This window comes from Salmo salar, chromosome ssa03 (assembly GCF_905237065.1).
Source record: "Salmo salar chromosome ssa03, Ssal_v3.1, whole genome shotgun sequence".
Classification (NCBI taxonomy): domain Eukaryota; kingdom Metazoa; phylum Chordata; class Actinopteri; order Salmoniformes; family Salmonidae; genus Salmo; species Salmo salar.
In genome coordinates this window covers 30554629-30574552 of record NC_059444.1, presented here as the reverse complement: position 1 = coordinate 30574552, position 19924 = coordinate 30554629, and the positions used below count along the sequence as shown (strand labels likewise).

At 44.2% G+C, this 19924-nt stretch overlaps 1 protein-coding gene across 1 annotated transcript in view; it reads left to right on the top strand.

The window, feature by feature from the left end:
• LOC106599721 (adenylate cyclase type 1) overlaps nt 1–15952 on the top strand; it is a 68746-nt gene extending 52794 nt beyond the window's left edge. Inside the window, exons 8-19 of the mRNA XM_014191020.2 lie at nt 549–704; nt 2443–2637; nt 2805–2902; nt 3248–3332; nt 3891–3980; nt 4148–4413; nt 8667–8796; nt 9722–9838; nt 11827–11973; nt 12064–12162; nt 12300–12539; nt 13703–15952. Of these exons, the coding sequence (XP_014046495.1) occupies nt 549–704; nt 2443–2637; nt 2805–2902; nt 3248–3332; nt 3891–3980; nt 4148–4413; nt 8667–8796; nt 9722–9838; nt 11827–11973; nt 12064–12162; nt 12300–12539; nt 13703–14110 (2031 nt within the window). The 3' untranslated portion in view covers nt 14111–15952. The remainder of the gene's footprint in view (nt 1–548; nt 705–2442; nt 2638–2804; nt 2903–3247; nt 3333–3890; nt 3981–4147; nt 4414–8666; nt 8797–9721; nt 9839–11826; nt 11974–12063; nt 12163–12299; nt 12540–13702) is intronic.
• The last annotated feature ends 3972 nt before the right edge of the window (nt 15953–19924 follow it).

Below are 19924 nucleotides of genomic sequence, written 5' to 3'. Positions count from 1 at the left end.
CTTTAGCAGAGACGTTGGTTAATAAATCCACAAGCAAGGAGAGATGAGTGTATGATTGTTTTGTTGTTGTTGCGTTGTTGTCCGTCAGGTTTCAGATTATGTAAGAGCTTTATGTGGATCCTTATGTGAACCTTCACAGTAGTGTCACTATTGTCTCCGGGGGGCCGTTTAGCCATCCAGGCCTCTTCTGCTCTCCTCCTCTGTCAGATGCGGGACACTTGACTAAGGTTACGTCCCAAATGGCTCTCTATTTAGAGAATTCCTTTTTGAAGTAGTGCACTAAATAGGAAATAGGGTGCCATTTGAAACACATGCTCGGTTAATCCTCTTGATAGACGAGCCGACAGCTCTGCTTCATCAAAGAGAAGAGACCGAGAAGAGGCGCAGTAGGGAGAGTTGGTGTTTGTGTGCATGTGTTTGTGTACTGTAATCTGAGACGAAAACGTAGTTATCCGTGAACGTATGACGTGTATCTACAGTACATTTCCTGTAAGTATGTATCATAGTGTGTATCCTAATCCCTGCTCTCACTGCTTGTTTGTTGACAGATATTCCCAGGATTGATTCTATCGGATATAAAGCCTGCCAAAAAGATGAAGTTTAAGACGGTTTGCTACTTGCTTGTGCAGCTCATGCACTGTAGGAAGATGTTTAAGGCTGAGATCCCCTTCTCAAATGCCATGAACTGTGAGGACGGTGACAAGGTAAGATCTTTGAGTGTCTGTTTGTGTGTGTGTGTGTGTGTGTGTGTGTAAGGGAATGTAGAGACAAAGGGAGAAGGTATGTGTGTGTACATGTGTACATACATGTGTACGTGTGTGTGAGCATGCATGTGCGTGTACTTGTCTGCGTGCAATGTGTGCTTCCCAACCAACCAGACTTTGTTGACCTTCATCAGTTTACTTTCAATTCCTTTGGTAATATGGCTGATTGTCAGTGTGTTACCTTGACCTTATGTCCCTGTAAAGATATCCTGAAGTCTGGCTTCAGTTCAACTCTGGCTCAGGATATTTAAATCCCGATACTCAGGTCTGTGTAGGTGTGTGTGGGAAAGGAGATGTAATGCAGCGGATAAGAGCCAAAAGAAATCTCGCCCTTTCAGATAAAAACATCAAACTTAGTACAATCATTCTGTAAAGGGCATAAGAATCTCTGTGGTTGCATTTATATAATATGTCACAGAGCTCTGATGCTTGTGAGAACCCTGGATGAAAGCATGTAAACATAGCTTTCAAAAGAGAGGGGATTGGAGTGAAGTTAAAATATACTCGACACAGACTGAGATATTCAGATTCAGGCCACACACACACACACACACATACTCTCTCCAGGCTGTCGGAAATGACAAATGAACTCGGAGAGAGAGGGAGAGGGAGAGTGGGAGATGGGAGACGAGGAAGGAGTGAAAGGATGAGTGCGCTCGGAGCAGCCGTGGGTGTATGATGTGATGAGTGTCCTATGCTCCTCGGACCATCTCCAAACAATTGGGTCACATGCAGGGTGGGAGATGGAGAGACTAAAGAGAGAGACTAGAGGGAAAGCGAGAGGGCGACGGGAGAGGAAAGGGGTGAGAGACAGGCTTACAACACAGCCACGGAAACACTAATTAGCGTAATCAATGCACACACGCCCCCAAAGCAGCCGAGAGAAAGTGAGGGGTGATGAGGATGAAGTCAGTGGGGTGTGTGTTTGTTAACCTTCCTCAACCGTCCTCATTCGTTCTGTCGCCCCATCCCCCATCCCCATTTATGAAGCCACTCTTTTCAGCCGCTCCTCGCTTACCCACTGTCTCTCACGCTGTGATGCTGATGGGCCTCAGTCTGTACAGCTCACTGGCTTTCTTCTTTCATCCAGGAAGACTCAATCAGGCTACATCCCAAATGGCACCCTGTGCCCTATATAGTACACTGCAAGTCAAAAGTAGATCACCACGAAGAGCACCGTTTGGGGCACGTCCTCATTCTCTCTGGTGTCAAATCACTGCTTTTGCTCTGCTGCTCCACATAGCCTACTGTACAATAATGACGCTTCCAAAGAACTATCAAGAAAAGGGGGTTCAGTTGGGGTCAGAGAATCAATGTTAACTGTGGAGTAAATCATTTATGTTTGGTTTGTTGTGTGAAGATGAGCATTTAATATGTTGATGCCCCTTATCAATTCATGTGAAGTCAAGTCAACCACAAGGATTGACTTTGTTTGATTTCCCTTGCTCACATTTAAAGATTTGAGAACTATTAAAGATTTGAGAACTTCTTACTCCATGGTGAATTTTGGTGTTTGTTGTTAAGTATAAACTTTCTCTCACCCACAATGATACCCAACAGTGGACAGTAGAGGCCCAGCAATCTATTTCCTCCGTGCCCCATTGTTTTGAACAGCTGGTATAAAACCCTCTAAACATAGTTAAGTCAGGATTCCGTTTCCCACAATTCTGTGCCACAGCGGAGGGCCCTGCGGACGGCTCCAGAGAAGCTGCGGAACCGGACATCGATGTCGGCTAACGTGACCCAGGCCAGCCCGGGAACGCGGGTCAACCGCTACATTGGTCGTCTCATCGAGGCGAGGCAGACCGAGTCAGACACAGCTGACCTCAACTTCCTCACGCTCATGTATAAGTGCTCTGAGCGCGAGCGGAGGGTGAGTAACTATACTACACTTACAACAGACATGCACAGACATACACACGCAAACATTGCAACGTAAGGAATGACCTTTGAATCAGACGTTTTGATAGACGTAGCACCCAGAAGATGCTTTAATCATTATTTAATCTGAGACATCCCTCTCTTTGGTTGCTCTGCCAGTACCACCAGCTCCATGATGAGTACTTCACCAGCGCCGTGGTCCTCTCTCTAATTCTAGCTGCCTTGTTCGGCCTTGTCTACCTTCTCATCCTACCACAGTATGTACTAGATTATTCTAGGATATCTGAGAGCAGCACATTCTGTACCTCTATCTCTTTCTCTGTGCCTCTCTTTTTATCTCTCTCTCGCTCTCTCTCTCTCTCGCGCATTTTAGTATATATCTGACAGCGACACACTGTCTTTCTAGCTCTCTGTCGCTCTTTCTCTCTTTCATTTCACTGTATGATATCTAACAGCAACGTATACTCTCTCTCTCTCTTTTCTTTTGGTCTGCTGCATCTTGAGTTGACTTCCACAGGCTCTGTCCACTAACTCACTACCTCTACTTCTTCTCCTCCTCCTGTCTTTCCCCTATTCCTCCTCTCTCCTGCTGCTGTCACCAGGGGAACAGTGGTCCTGGTCCTACTGGTCTTCTGCATCTGTTTCCTAGTAGCTTGTATCATGTACCTGCATGTCACAAAATTACAGGTAAATGCCTGCTTGATGCCTTGGTCCAACTGATTTAACATGTCGTTCTTTTAGTTATTCACTCACTTTTCTGAGGGGGTTGATTTGCTGTAAGTGATTTTCCATTGGTAGGTCAAACTCTTGGCCCAAGCTATGTCACTTTTGATAATTTTGTTAATTTTGCAAATACTACGTTTTTCTGCTGACCTGTGCAAATATGAAATAATATTTTAGTCGGTAGTTGATAATAATATTATGTATGAAATTGATGTCAATGGCCTTCAGAAAACTTTTCAAAGTTCACTCAGTTTGCCTTCAAACTCAATGCTAAGTCTATTAATTTCAGCTTTTGTTGAGGTTGACGGATTGACTTTTTCCAACTTCCCCAACCCCCTCAGCTAATATTACATAAATTAAGTTATAATTCTTTTCAAATTCAAATTCTGTGTGGTAAGCTTTTTCTACTCTCCCTCCCCTTTCATCCTTAATCTGTTTCTCTTTGTGTCTATTCTCTCTCTCTCTCTCTCTCTCTCTCTCTCTCTCTCTCTCTCTCTCTCTCTCTCTCTCTCTGTCACTCAGTGTTTTCCAGGCTGCCTCACCATTCAGATCCGTACTGTTCTGTGTGCTCTCATAGTGCTCTTAATCTATGCTGTAGCCCAGGCCTGTGTGGTAAGTAGGGTTAACAACAAGGCACTAAAACAACAGTATTCATGATATTCATTGCAATACACTTGAAATCATAAATGTAAATGTCATGCAAATCAAATATGCAAAGAACCAACTTCTGAGTTACTGCTTGAGGGTTTTTACCATTCTCTCCTCTGTTTCTCTGCCAGGTGGGCTGCATGCCATGGCTGTGGGGCAGTGCCCACCACTCTAACAGTTCCATTGTCATCATTGACACGAGCGACGATGCCAACCGCACCATGATGGAGCTGCCGTGCGACGGCATCCGCTATGCCTTCCTGTCGTGCATTGTGGGCACGCTGACACTGGCGCTCTTCCTGCGCGTCTCCTGGATGCCAAAGATGGCCCTGTTGCTCCTGCTGGGGGTGCTGTATGTCACCGTGCTGGAGCTCAGCGGATTCAGACGCACCGCCGGGTAAGAGAGAGGACAGAACATACATATATACACACACACAGGCACACATACACCGCCGGGTGAGGGAGAATACACACACACACACACACACACACACACACACACACACACACACACACACACACACACACACACACACACACACACACACACACACACATTGTGTATATAAACAAGCACACACACCAGTGGAGGCTGCTGAGGGGAGGACGGCTCTAAATAATGACTCTAATGGAATAAATGGAATGGTATCAAACACATGTTTGATACCATGCCATTCAATCCATTCCAGCCATACACTAAATTCCAGCCATTATTATGAGCCTTCCTCCCCTCAGCAGCCTCCACTGACACAAACACAGGAGGGCGAGAGGGGAAAAAAAACGAACGGACAAATACATCCACCATCCTCCCACTGTCAGTCCTGAAGCTATAGCCCTCAGATTTACTATGCTCCCCCTGCCACTCACGTATCTAAGGCCATGATTGATTTTACATGACAGTAGTGTCAGCTACGGTTTCCTCTTGGTTTGATTAGGAGTGGGAACAAGCAAACAACAGTCACAGGGATATTTCCATTTTGTGGGGACGTGTGTAGGAGGAGAGGAGTCTTTGCTTATCCTCGACCTGCGCACTCTCACATGGGAACTGTTTGAAGAGGAGACACACAGTACATGGTCATTAACTCTATACCAAAAGGCTGAGCTGACAATGTATGCTTTTGCTTGATTCAGCCATGCATGTTAGCTACTCCTACTCAGTACCCAGGACCTAGTGCAGCTTAGAGCACAGACCCATTGTATAGATACAAACAGATCACTTACTGCATGAATCATCAACTATATTCAGCCACGGGGCAATTTTTTTCTTGAGCAGATGGTCAGGGGGCTGGAACATAATTACAAATAATTTGTAGACTGCAAATTGACCGCACGAAGCCCAAACAGATAATAATATTTGACTAAAACGTAACAATTTCAAACCATGCTTACATTTGTCTACAATCACATTATTGTTGGACATAAAAGACTGTTAAAACACCAGCAAATCAGCTCCAAGGGATTTTAATTCAGGAAAATCTGGTGAAAGTATTCCCACGCAGTGTCTCTCTATTATGTGTGGCAATACTTTGGAAAGGATTTCCAACAATAAAACTCTTGTTCAGAAATCCTGAGCAAATAAAAACTTGGGGACCGCCGGTTGGAGAACCCTGGCTTACTGTATAACGCTGGGATACTCTGATATCATTGAGATGGAAAACTACTTGTTGTTCTCCAAAGGGGTCTTATTATCTGTAAATACTGTATCTGTGCTGAGTGAATGGTGTTTACATCACTGCTGGTTTAAGTCACCCTGTCCGGGTTTTCCTGCGGTTGTGGCTGACATGGTACAGTTGATGATATCACTGTTGGTTCTCACTGGTGGTTTCATCCACAGGCCACCCCCTTCATTTTTTGTGTAGTGGTCCAGACCTAATGTATGTTGCTGACATCAAATTTGGTTCTCACAAAGTGGGGGGTCCCTGTCCCTCCACATCTCCCCTGTGAAGTTGTACTCCCCACTGTATTTATGTGGTCCCCCACTCCCCCTTTTATTAATGATGTGGTACAGTCCTACTGTGTTATGTTGCTGACATCTATGTTAGTTTGTTCCCACAGTGAGGGGGCGCGTCTATCCACATCTCCCCACTTTCACTATTAATTAATGATGTGGTACAGTCCTACTGTGTATGACTTATATTGCCATTTCTTTTGGTTTCTCCCACAGTGGGGTTCCATAGTGTTACATGTACAGTGCATTCAGAAAGTATTCAGACCCTTTGACTTTTTCCACATTTTGTTTTACATTACAGCCATATTCTAAAATGGATTTAGAAAAAAATCTTCACACAATACCCCATAATGACAAAGAGAAAACTGATTTGTAGAAATGTTTGCAGAAATACCTTATTTACGTAAGTATTCAGACCCTTTTGCTATGAGACTCAAAATTGAGCTCAGATGCATCCTGTTTCCATTGATCATCCTTGAGATGTTTCTACAACTTGATTGGAGTCCACCTGTGGTAAATTCAATTGATTGGACATGATTTGGAAAGGTACACACCCGTCTATATAAGGTCCCACAGTTTACAGTGCATGTCAGAGCAAAATCCAAGCCATGAGGTCGAAGGGATGTCCATAGAGCTCCATGACAGGATTGTGTCAAGGCACAGGTCTCGGAAAGGGTATCAAAAAATGTCTGCAGCATTGAAGATCCCCCAAGAACAAAGTGGCCTCCATCATTCTTAAATAGAAGAAGTTTGGAACCACCAAGACTCTTCCTAGAGCTGGCAGCCCAGCCAAATTGAGCAATTGGGGGAGAAGGGCCTTGGTCAGGGAGATGACCAAGAAACCGATGATTACTCTGATAAAGCTTCAGAGTTCCTCTGTGGAGATGGGAGAACCTTCGAGAAGGACAACCATCTCCAACTCCACCAATCAGGCCTTTATGTTAGTGGCCAGATGGAAGCCACTCCTCAGTAAAAGGCACATGACAACCCACTTGGAGTTTGCCAAAAGGCACCTAAAGGACTCTCAGACCATGAGAAACAATATTCTCTGGTCTGATGAAACCAAGATTGGAATTTTTGGACTCGTTCTTACTATGTCATTATTGGGTATTGTGTCTAGATTGATGAGGGGGAAAAACGATTTAATCCATTTCAGAATAAGTCTGTAATGTTACAAAATTTAGAAAAAGTAGAGGTGTCTGAATACTTTCCGAATTCACTGTATGCACTGAACAGGTCTACAGAGGACGTCATCTCCATAGCTTTACACTCTGCCCTGACTCACCTGGGCTAAACCAACACCTATGTGAGAATGCTGTTCATAGACTTTAGCACAGTATTCAATACAGTCATTCCCTCTAGGCTGGTCACCAAACTCCATGACCTCGGGATCAGCCCCTCTCTCTGTAACTGGACTTTGGACTTCCTAACCAACAGACCCCAGTCTGTCAGGTTAGACAATTTCACCTCCTCAACCCTGAACCTGAACACCGGTGTGCCACAGGGCTGCGTGCTGAGCCCCCTCCTGTACTCCCTCTTCACCTATGACTGCGTTCCTGTACACGGGTTCCAACACCATCATCAAGTTCGCAGATGACACCGCGGTGGTAGGCCTGATCAGTGACAATGATGAGTCAGCCTACAGGGAGGAGGTCAAGCACCTGGCTGCATGGTGCGCTGACAACAACCTGGTCCTCAATGCAAAGAAAACCAAGGAGCTCATTGTGGATTACAGGAAGTCTAAAAGCTGCAGCCACGCCCCAGTTCTAATTGATGGCACTGAGGTGGAGCGTGTGCCCAGCTTCAAATTCCTGGGTGTCTACATCTCCAAGGACCTCTCCTGGACCCTCAACACCTCAACCCTGGTCAAAAAGGCGCAGCAGCGCCTGTACTTTTTGAGTAGGCTGAAGAAGGCCCGCCTGTCTCCCAAGATCCTGGTGAACTTTTACCGCTGCATGGTCGAGAGCATTCTGACTAACTGCGCCACAGTGTGGTTTGGCGGATGCTCTGTGGCCGACCGGAAGGCCCTGCAACGGGTGGTGAAAACCGCCCAGCACATCACTGGTGCCCAGCTCCCTGCCATCGTAGACCTCCAGCGCAAGCGTAGCGTGCGCAGCATCATCAGGGACCCTTCACATCCATGCCACAAACTGTTTTCCCTCCTACCATCAGGCAGGCGGTACAGGTCTCCACGTTCCCGCACTAGCAGGCTCAAGAACAGTTTCTTTCCAGCTACTGTAACCCTGCTGAACTCTGTGGCATGGCACTAGCCATATCCACCCTCCCATCGCTTAGTACTGCCTCTCAGGGACCTTGTTGCACTACTCTCCTTGCACTCTTTACTGGACTCTGACATTGCTTTGCAAAGTCTGATTAAGGACATTATTCAGTTGTACATGTACATGCCTACCTCGGTAACCACATTGCTGCTATCCCTGCATTTCAGTTGCATGCCTCCTTGCACTTGCCATTTGCCTTCAATGCACATTTATACATCCTACTTAATTGTTTCACTTGTACATTTTTTTTACTCAGTTATTTGCACTTCTGGTCATTGACAATAAAGTTGAATCTAATCTAATCTAAAAATATCTCTGGGGGCGGGGGGTCTTTCCATATACCTCAACTCTCCCTTTTAATGAATAATGAGGTACAGTCTTTTTGAAGATTGTTGCTGATGTCTCTGTTGGTTTGTCCCACAGCGGAGGGTCTAATCTCCAGATCCAGGGCTATGAGCCCATCCTGTCCCTGTTGCTGTTCACCAGTGCCCTGGTCCTCCACTCCAGACAGCTGGACCTCAAACTACGACTGGACTTCCTTTGGGCCACACAGGTGTGTGTGTGTGTGACTGTGTGTGTGTCTGTGTATCTGTGTGGGCTGTTGTCCTATGCATAGATCTAGCTAGCTGATGAACACCATGCTTTACTCATCATCCAACCTTCTGTTGTGGCCATATCATGCCAAGTCATATTTTGAGGCTTTTGGCTGCCAAGTGCCAGGCTATTGGCTGTTAATGCTGCTGGCAGATGCTAGCATGGTGATGGCTGATATTGGCATTGTTGGTTACGATAGGACAAGGGGCTGATATTGGCGTGGTTGTGATGGGTTAGAGTTTGAAAAACTTGCTATAGTAGAGGGTAATGGTTACATGTATGAGGAATCACATGGTTACGGTCACTGATAAGGGTGGATAGCTGTGGATTTGTGAGGATTGTGGGCCGAGGTCAGGTCAGGTCACATGAAGGGAGAAGGAACAGTTTTATTACACACATCACTTAACTTCCTGCCTAGCAACACATATGTTTTCTCCATATTCCGGTTGGAGGAACACGGAATCAACGGGGAATAAGCAGGAAATCAGGAATCTTCCATCCAGGATTTGTGGAAAACCAGGGAATTCATTGAAAGTTCACAGAATTTTGTAACCCTAGATAAAACACAGGGTGATATTGGCATGGTTGGTAAGGATAGGTCAGCACAAGTCACTGATATTGACATAGTTTGGTACAATAGAGCCACTTGGCTGGTAGGACAGTTATAGTGTCTAGTAGGGTTTGGCTTTAGGTTTGGACCTTTAACTATTGACTCTACCAAATGCTTGTCCACAATGTCAGGCAAACATGGTGCCTCAGTCCTGGTGTACATTTAGAGCTTATACAGACACCTTGTGGTATGAGCTATCAACTGCAGGCTTGAGTTGTACTTTGGGGAGAATTATTTTATTCAAATTGATGTTTGTGTTTTTGTGTGTTGTCAGGCAGAGGAGGAGAGGGACGGCATGGAGAAGGTCAAGCTGGACAACAGGAGGATTCTCTTCAACCTGCTTCCTGCTCATGTGGCTCAACACTTCCTCCTGTCCAACCCAAGAAACATGGTGTGTCCTACATAGACAGACGGACAGATAGACAGACAGACACAGGCAGGCAGGCAGACAGACACAAACAGCGTCGTTTCATAAAGGATATTACCTTTCCTTCAAAGGATCAATAGTACCTTGGCATATACAGTGCCTTCGGAAAGTATTCAGATCCCTTGACTTTTTCCACATTTTGTTATGTTACAGCCTTATTTTAAAATTGATTAAATCGTTTTTTTCCCCTCATCAACCTACACACAATACCTCATAATGACAAAGCACATTTTTTTTGGGGGGGGGAATGTTTTGCTATTTAAAAAAATATATATATCAAATAAATATAACATTTACATACGTTTTTACACCCTTTACTCAGTACTTTGTTGAAGCACATTTGGCAGCAATTACTGCCTCGAGTCTGCTTTGGTATGATGCAACAAGCTTGGCACACCTGTATATGAGGAGTTACTCTTATTCTTCTCTGCAGATCCTCTCAAGCTCTGTCAGGTTGGATAGGGAGCATCGCTGCACAGCTATTTTCAGGTCTCTCCAGAGATGTTCAATCGGGTTGAAGTCCGGGCACTGGCTGGGCCACTCAAGGACATTCAGAGACTTGCCCCGAAGCCACTCCTGCGTTGTCTTGGTTGTGTGCTTAGGGTTGTTGTCCTGTGGAAGGTGAACCTTCGCCCCCAGTCTGAGGTCCTGAGTGCTCTGGAGCAGGTTTTCATCAAGGATCTCTCTGTACTTTGCTCTGTTCATCTTTCACTCAATCCTAACTAGTCTCCCAGTCCCAGCTGCTGAAAAACATCTCCACAGCATGATGCTGCCACCACCATGCTTCACCGTAGGGATGGTGCCAGGTTTCCTCCAGACGTGACGCTAGAGGTGGAAAAAGTACACAATGTTCATACTTGATTAAAAGTAATGATAACTTAATAGAAATGACTCAAATAAAAGTGAAAGTCACCCGGTAAAATATTCCTTGAGTAAAAGTCTAAAAGTATTTGGTTTTAAATAAACTTAAGCATCAAAAGTGAATTTATAAATAATTTCAAAGTGCTTATATTAAGCAAACCAGACAGCACCATTTAAAAAAATGTATTTACAGATAGTTATGTGCACTCTCCAACATTCAGACATCATTTACAAATGAAGCATTTGTGTTTAATGAGTCTGCCAGATCAGAGGCAGTAGGGATGCCCAGGGATATTCTCTTGACAGGTGTGTGCCTTTCCAAATCATGTCCATTCAATTGAATTTACCACAGGTGGACTCCAATCAAGTTGTAGAAACATCTCAAGGATGATCAATGGAAACAGGATGCATCTGAGTTCAATTTTGAGTCTCATAGCAAAGGGTCTGAATACTTATGTAAATAAGTTATTTCTGTTTTGTATAATTTTTTATTAACATTTTTAAGAACCTGTTTTCTCTCTGTCATTATGGGGTATTGTGAGTAGATTGCTGAGGAAATATTTTTATTTCATCAATTTATTTAATCAAGTCTGTAGCGTAACAAAATGTGGAAAAAGTCAAGGGGTCTGAATACTTTCCGAAGACACTGTATACTGAACAAAATAAATACATGCAACAATTTCAACAATTTTACTGAGTGACACTTCTTATAAGGAAATCAATCATTTGAAATACATTTGTTAGGCCCTAATCTATGGATTTCACATGACTGGTCAGGGGCGCAGCCCACTTGGGAGCCAGGCCCACCTCCTGGGAAGCCAGGCCCAGCCAATCAGAATCAGTTTTTCCCTACTAAAGGGCTTGAATTATCTTGGCAAAGGAGAAATGCTCACTAACAGGGATGTAAACAAATTTGTGCACAACATTTTAGAGAAATAAGCTTTCTGTGCGTATGGAAAGTTTCTGGGATATTTTATTTCAGCTCATGAAACATGGGACCAACACTGTACATGTTGCGTTGATATTTTTGTTCAATACACAGTACATCTATTTGGCCTAGTGGCTAAGGTTGGCTATGTGTTTTTCTATAGGATCTGTATTACCAGTCCTATGCCCAAGTCGGAGTGCTGTTTGCTTCCATCCCCAACTTCAATGACTTCTACATTGAGCTGGATGGGAACAACATGGGAGTGGAGTGTCTGAGACTACTCAATGAAATCATCGCTGATTTTGACGAGGTGAGGATGTTGGCTGCTACAGTTTACTGGGATATTAACATTATTTGTTGCCTTCTCCTGTGTATAGGTGTAAATCTAATTTTTCCTCAGCTCATGGATAAAGAATGCTATAAGGACATAGAGAAGATCAAAACCATTGGCAGCACGTATATGGCAGCTGTGGGTCTAGTCCCCACCATCGGAACAAAGGCAAGTGTGTGTGTGTTTGTGGTGCGGTCTTGTGTGTGTTTGTTAAATAAAAAATAAAAAAATGAATATAACGAGGACAATGAATGAATGTGATAATTAAATGTAACCTTTGTTTACTTCCTTGCTCCCTTCTATAGGACAAAAAATCTGTCTATGATCACCTGAGCACAGTGGCAGACTATGCTATTGAGATGTTCGATGTGCTGGATGAAATCAACTACCAGTCATACAACGACTTTGTCTTGAGAGTGGGTATCAACGTGGGTCCAGTAGTGGCGGGGGTGATCGGGGCCAGGCGGCCTCAGTATGACATCTGGGGGAACACAGTGAACGTGGCCAGCCGCATGGACAGCACCGGAGTCCCTGGCAAGATACAGGTACTGTCAGGGCTGTGCACAAACATACCGACTGTAGGCAAAATGTCAACATTTATAGGCCTATATATTTCCTGCAACAACACACTCACTCATCACATATTGTAGGCAAGCTAGTGCCAGTGACTCCTAGGCCAAGAGACGACATGAGATAATTGACATGGGGAGAAGAGTGGCAAGGTTGCAAGGTTGCAAGATCGAATCCCCGGGCAGACAAGTTAAAAATCTGCCATTCTGCCCCTGAACAAGGCAGTTAACCCACTGTTCGTAGGCCTTCGTTGACTTGCCTAGTTAAATAAAGGTTTAAAAAAAATGCTAATGTAGGCTAAATATGCTAGCTAATTAGATATGCTGTTGGAACAAAGTTGTTTTTACTTGATTTGAGTTTGTTCTGCTGCTGACATCTGCCTCTTACTAACAAGGAGTCAGATTGCCCCATTCTTTGTCCATAACAGTGAGAGACACGAATGACAGATCCAACTCAAAAGTAGCCTCCTACCTACCAGTAGCCTCCTACCTACCAGTAGCCTCCTACCAGTTGGCCTATTCATGTCTCCCCGCCCAATGCCCGCAGCCAGTGGCCACGCATGCAAGTCAGAGGAGTGCGCTCTTTGAGCGGGAAGGCAGGGGAGAGGGTATTTTCTGAGATTTAAGAGCTTCTAAAATCAGATAGTTTGATGTGCATTTTGTTACATTCAAAATTAAAACAAAAATTAAAAGACTACTTTTAAAAAAAACACAGAGCTGCTAGGGCACTTTATCATAGGCCGGCAAGTGCTCAGGCACTGGTTGAGCCCTATCTGTGCATGTGCCATGTGTACTGTACTAAATTATGTGTTATGATTGAGGCCTGTTGATTGGCCTAGAGTAAATCTCATTGTATGACAGTGGTATAATCTCTCTCTCTCTCTCGCTCTCTCTCTCTCTCTCTCTCTCTCTCTCTCTACCTCTCTACCTCTCTCTCTCTCTCTCTCTCTCTCTCTACCTCTCTCTCTACCTCTCTCTCTACCTCTCTCTCTCTCTCTCTCTCTCTCTCTCTCTCTCTCTCTCTCTCTCTCTCTCTCTCTCTCTCTCTCTCTCTCTCTCTCTCTCTCTCTCTCTCTCTCTCTCTCTCTCTCTCTCTCTCTCTCTCTCTCTCTACCTCCCTCCCTCCCTCCCTCCCCAAGGTAACAGAGGATGTGTACCGGATCCTGGGGGATAACTATGACCTGGTGTGCCGGGGCAAGGTCAGCGTGAAGGGTAAGGGTGAAATGCTCACATACTTCCTGGAGGGCAAGGTCCACAGCACCGGCTGTGCCCCCACGTCCTCCGTGGTGCGCTCTGCCAGCCTGAACCGCCGCGCCCACTCCTGCGGCAAGGCCAGCGTTCCCACCAAACTGGGCAGCGTCAACTCTGTCGCCAGCTTCACCGTCCGGGCTAGCATGGTTAGCCTTGGTGGCATGGGTAACAGCAGCTCTAGCCCCAGTGTCAACGTCCACCCCACGCAATGCTTGCCCTCGCACTGCGTGCCTACTCTGGGAGAGGAGGAGGAAGAAGAGGAGACAGAGGTAGATGTGGGAGGAGTGGCTGTGTAGGTAGGTGGAGAGAAGAAGCGCTGCACTATTGTAAACTTGAGCTCCAGGGTCCTGGGCTATAACATCCATCAGGACTAGATCCACTGAGGTACCACTACAGAATGAACCAAGGTCTCCTGTGGGTAACTGGAACACTGGGATAGTGGGACAGTCCACTGCACAATGGATCAATCACAATGGAGGGATGCTCCTCCAGGAGCTACCTGGTTCTGAGGATGGTCAGATTGGATATCTGGACAATCACACCAAGTATAAAATCCCGATTGCAATCAACCCGCGTACTTGATTGGGTTTGTGTAAGTTTTTGTGACAGTAGTTGTGACTTGCTACCGTTTGGAACCACATACAATCAATTGAAGAATTCCAGCTTCCAGGATTGGAACACCATGCTCCTGATGACTTAAGGGTGGCAGCCAGGTGACAGTGTGTTATCCCTCTGTGTGTGCACAGTCCCAACAAGGGGTCATGCACACACAACCCAGTATTATCCACATATAAGAGGACGGATCATGTTATTAATGCTTTTCTATGTCTTCTTCTCTGATTATGCCAAGGATACATTCCATCCTTCACAGTGTAAATACAATCTGTGTACTGTACGTATGGTATGCATGCAAGTGTGTATTTCTACACAAATATTTATATGTGTGTATGCATGTGGGTGTTCTTAAATCTTAAACGAATTAGCACAAATATGTTTTTATACATTCAAAGAGTTCTCAAAATCTCCAAAGGCTTTTGAAAGGTTTTCGGCAGTTCATGAGCTGTTAGTGCTGCTCATACTGCTAGGATAGATTGACTGGTCTGGTTCCCCGTCGAGCGCACACCAAAGCAATGAGCTCCTTTAAGATCCTGTGGTTTAGTACATCGTCCTTCACAACAGGAGCACAAATGCCATCTAGGTCTCTGGATTTCTAGAGCAACGACGGAAAAAGTCATTCAGGCAAAAAGAAAATCAGAAACACTCAATAGGCAGGATATATGATTTACTGCATATGACATTTTTTACGGCTCATGGATCCAAACAAACATGTATCGGATGAGGGTAAGTAATATAGTATTATGTCTAATGTAGGCAACCGGGAGAAATACACACACTTTGTTTGCTTCTGTGACCTTGTTGAGCTCGTGTATTGATCATGGCTTGTTATTTGTCCATTGCTCTGCTCTGATAAGGATTATGTGTGGGAGTGTGTGCCCTGTGTCGGCTACACATGCAGCAGGCTGTGGCCAAGGCTTTGAAAGTGAGGTCGGTACGAGAGGTATTGGGTAAGGTACATTGGCTTTGACCCACAGAGCGATAAGGATGCCGTTATCCCTGAGTCCGACTGACATGCGCTGTAGAACTCTAGTGAATGCCAAACCTGGTGCGGCCGCGTTAGTGTTAACATTAAGTTTACACACCTTCTGTATGTCTTACACACACACACACATCCAGCGACATACACATGCTCGCACCTTCACACATGCTTTTAAACAAACCCACACACACACACACACACAAAATCAGTATTCTGCAAATAAGTACAGACTTAGCAACCTACGTAGGAGCTGTAGAATCACAGTTTCCAGCTCCCATACCGTAGATTAAGCCTGACCATTAGATCGATACAGTAGGTGACAACTTTCACTTGATCTGCAAAAATGTACATCCAGTTTCAAGTATTTTGCCTTACTTCTATGAAAGCTTACAGTGACTGAAACATGCCTTTTTAGCTCATCACTTTGATACACAGACAATGGTACTTTTGTAAATAGATTACTACGGCTATAAACAACGTATCTTGTACAGTTATCTCAGATTTTGTAATAAACACATTTATTGATGTACAAAATACATGATCTGAAGACTCCAATCTTAAGTTTCTTGATGTAATGTGTGTGTGTAGGAATGAAATTAGGAATTAGGTCAAGATTCTGGAATGCTGGCGTCCTGGGATGCCGAGTCATGTCCTTGATGAGGTTAGTCCTCGTTAAGCATCAAATCACCTTCCTAATATTGAGTTGCACCCCCCCTTGTCTTCAGAACAGCCTCAATTCGTCGGGGCATGGACTCTACAAGGTGTCGAAAGCTTTCCACAGGGATGCTGGCCCCTGTTGAGTCCAATGCTTCCCACAGTTGTGTCAAGTTGGCTGGATGTCCTTTGGGTGGTGGACCATTCTTGATACGGGAAACTGTGTGAAAAAAACAGCAGTGTTGAGGTTCTTGACAGAAATCGGTTTCGTCTAACCTACTACCATACCCCGTTCGAAGGCACTTAAATCTTTTGTCTTGCCCATTCAACCACTGACACACTCCATGTCTCAATTGTCCGAAGGCTTAAAAATGCTTCTTTAACCTGTCTCCTCCCCTCCATCTACACTAATTCAAGTGGCTTTAACAAGGGACATCGATAAGGGATCATAGCTTTCACCACGATTCACCTGGTCAGTCTATGTCATGGAAATAGATGTTTTTATGTTTTGTATACTCAGTGTATATGTTCAATGGGGTTTTCCAGCTCCATTTGTTAACCTCTGAACCAACATGGTTATTACAATAACAACTTCCCTGCAAAGCTTCAGCTGCCCAAAGTCACTGACAATGGCAAATTTATTGAGTCTGTCTGTGTTACTTTCCACAGATAAACCTAGAAATATCCCAAATGTTGAGTGGCGGCCAATGCTTTCCAATGTTTTCCCAGTGTTTTGTGGTTTTCCAGGGGCTCAATCAGTATAACAGTTAAGTCAATACAGAGTTGGCCTGGTCAACAGTACTCCCTGGTTTACCCAGTCTGTTGTGGTGTTCTGTTATATTGGAGGATGACTAGCCTTTTCAGGGGTTACTCTAACCGTAGTTGATAATACTATCGACATCATTAGTAAATCCAGTTGTGTGTCAGTCACTCACACCTCTGCTTGTATGGATCTGTGCCTGTAGGATTCCCAAGGTAAAAACACTGGCTACATACTGTAAGTAACTGGGTAGCATTGACAGAGTGGATGTTGAATATTCGCGGCAGGTAGCCTAGCGGTTAGGAACATTGGGCCAGTAACCGAAAGCTTGTTGGTTTGAAACCCCAACCCGACTAGGTGTGAAATCTGTTGATATGCCCTTGAGCAAGACATTTAACCCTAATTGCTCCTGTAAGTCGCTCTGGATAAGATTGTCTGCTAAATGACCAAACATTTTACATTTGAACCAAAACAGATTATTTTAGGTTCATTAAGATAATGAGATTGTAATATTTGCTGGTCCTAGAAAATTGAACATTGAGCCAAACTTAGAACATTTTATGAATGAGAATGTTTTTATAATCTCATCTGTCTCTATGGGCCGATGCTGGCTCTACCAAACCAGGATTGGTGTCACGGTTTGTACTGCCATAACCATGACTGGCACAATTTTCTGTAGTTTATGCAAAGGCGGACTTGTCTGACACAAATAAGGGCAAACCAAACTGACCAGCTGCTGTTGTTATGATGGCGTTTTAGTGTGCCCCATCAATCAATCAATGTCTCTAAGGTTACGATTAAGCAAGAAAGGGAATGTAAGATAAACCAGATGGTGTTGAACTGCACAAACTTTCCTTCTTATCCTCAGTTAATTGATGTTATAGAGACTCGACAGCAATATGTAAGTTAAAAGGTATATCTCCAACCAAAAATGTCTCCAGAAACCATGATTTTGAATAGGAAGTATGCAAATTCTACTGTTGGTGCTGCTGCCTTGTCATTATAATGTGTGCTATTGAAATGATCAGAGATTTTGCTAGCTTCAGAGTCATCACAAATAATACAAGAATCCTAAATATTATATATTGCCCTGTTCAGTTAATCCGGTTCACATGATCTATTTGCTAAAATGAATCAGCTCATGAAAAACTAATGATACAGCAGCTAGAATCTATCCAGGAAGGAGGAGGAGGATGAAGAGGAAGAGTCTTCAGGTGCGGAGGCCTTGTCGGGAGTCCAGTTCTCTGGACCAAAGTAGTGCTGCCTAAGTGGAGATCGACTATCTCTCGGTAGGCCTACCATATCCAACTACTACCCAGACAACAGGGGACCTCCCTGGGAAACAGAGAGGCTAATGGGGAAGAGGATGGAGCTCAGCTGGAAGTAGAGGTAAGTAGGCTGCTGTCCCCAGCCCTCTTTTCACTTTACATTTTTTGTCGACGTTCGGTGCAAGTATTTCAATTTATTCCAGCCTCAGCTACCCATCAACAGGAGAGGGAAAAAAACACATTGCACAAGGAGGAGACTCTCCTGGTCATCGTCAGATCGTCAGATGAAGAGCAACCAACTACACCACAACGACCACAGAAGAGGAGAGGGAAGGACGAGCTACCGCCACCACAGAAGAAAAGAGGGGCTAGAGGACAGAGAAAGGTACCAACTGCAGTAAGTACCAATAATAAGCCTGTAGTCATGATGGTCTGGACAAACAAAATATATCAAATGTACATTTCCCTCCAGACAGTAAATGTGTTTATAGAGATTGAATAATTCAATTATAGTGATCAAACACATATTTTGAAAATCTGTCCATGATACTTTTTTCAATGTATCTTCCTAGGATGATCCGTCTGGCGAATCTTATGCATTGAGGAGGCTACAACATATGAGCTGGTTGTTGAGTAGATTTGAAAAGGGTACATTGCAACATTGCAAGACAAAAAAGACTGTGTCACTAATACACAATGAACAATGATGATTCATGACCATGAACTAGGACACTGAGAGCAGGTGACACTTCTAACCAACCTATTGTGTTTGTCAACGTCTACATATGACATGGTAGCTTCAGTTGGTGTGACGTGACACACTGACCAATAGTTCAGTAATTACACAAAGTCACAATGCTTCATTACGTGATGAAAAGCATGGGGTATCTCATAGAGGCACAGAGGGAGAGAGAGAGACAAAGTGTGTGTGCATGTGTGTGTGCATGTGTGTATGGGGAAGGGGTGTAGAGGTGTTCAGTGTTTACCTTAGATAAAGTGTGATGAACTAATACTTCACCAGGAAATGACCATTTACAAAAGGCTTTCTCCAGACAAACATGTTATGGTTGCATGGTTATGCAATTGAGGGGATGATCGTGTTTATGTGACCCACAGATGACCCCGATTTCAACCACATGGACTGACCAACAAATATGTTTAAGAATCAAGTCATAGCCAGTTCATGACTCACCTATAACTTCTGACCCTATCATGTACCGAAGAATGAATCTCAATGCACAACATCATCAATCCCTCATTAGTTTGTCTACCACATCATACGGTATGTATTTGTCATTACATTTCAATAGATACCCTTCTTAAATATATTCTTGCATCTTCATTATGATACAGGTCATAAGATAAGACCACAAATAACCGTCTAGGGGTCAAAACACACACACACACACACACACAAATGTTTTCCAACATCACCTTGTACAATTACTGTACTCCTTGTCCTAGAGTAAATATTGACGACAGGGCAGGCAGGCAGCTCCAGTGAACCTCAGTTCAGATCTACGCACTCTACCAGAGGTCAAACCACCCATCCATCCACCCTCCAACCCAATACAGCTGCTGCTGCTGCTGCTGCTCTGTCTGTCCAAAATATTTAATATCTGGAGTGACTGGTTCAAACATTAACCTCCCTGAGGGTCAGAGTTCTGTATAAATACTGCAGCTCTTCTGTTTGGAGAATTCAGCGCAGAAGGATAGAAGGAAACCTAAAACTACCTATCTACAGTACATCGTGCTAGTCAAAAAGAACTCGAAAACTAAGCAAGAACTATACTTGAAGATTCTTCCTACACTTGAAGATTTCAGATTCAAG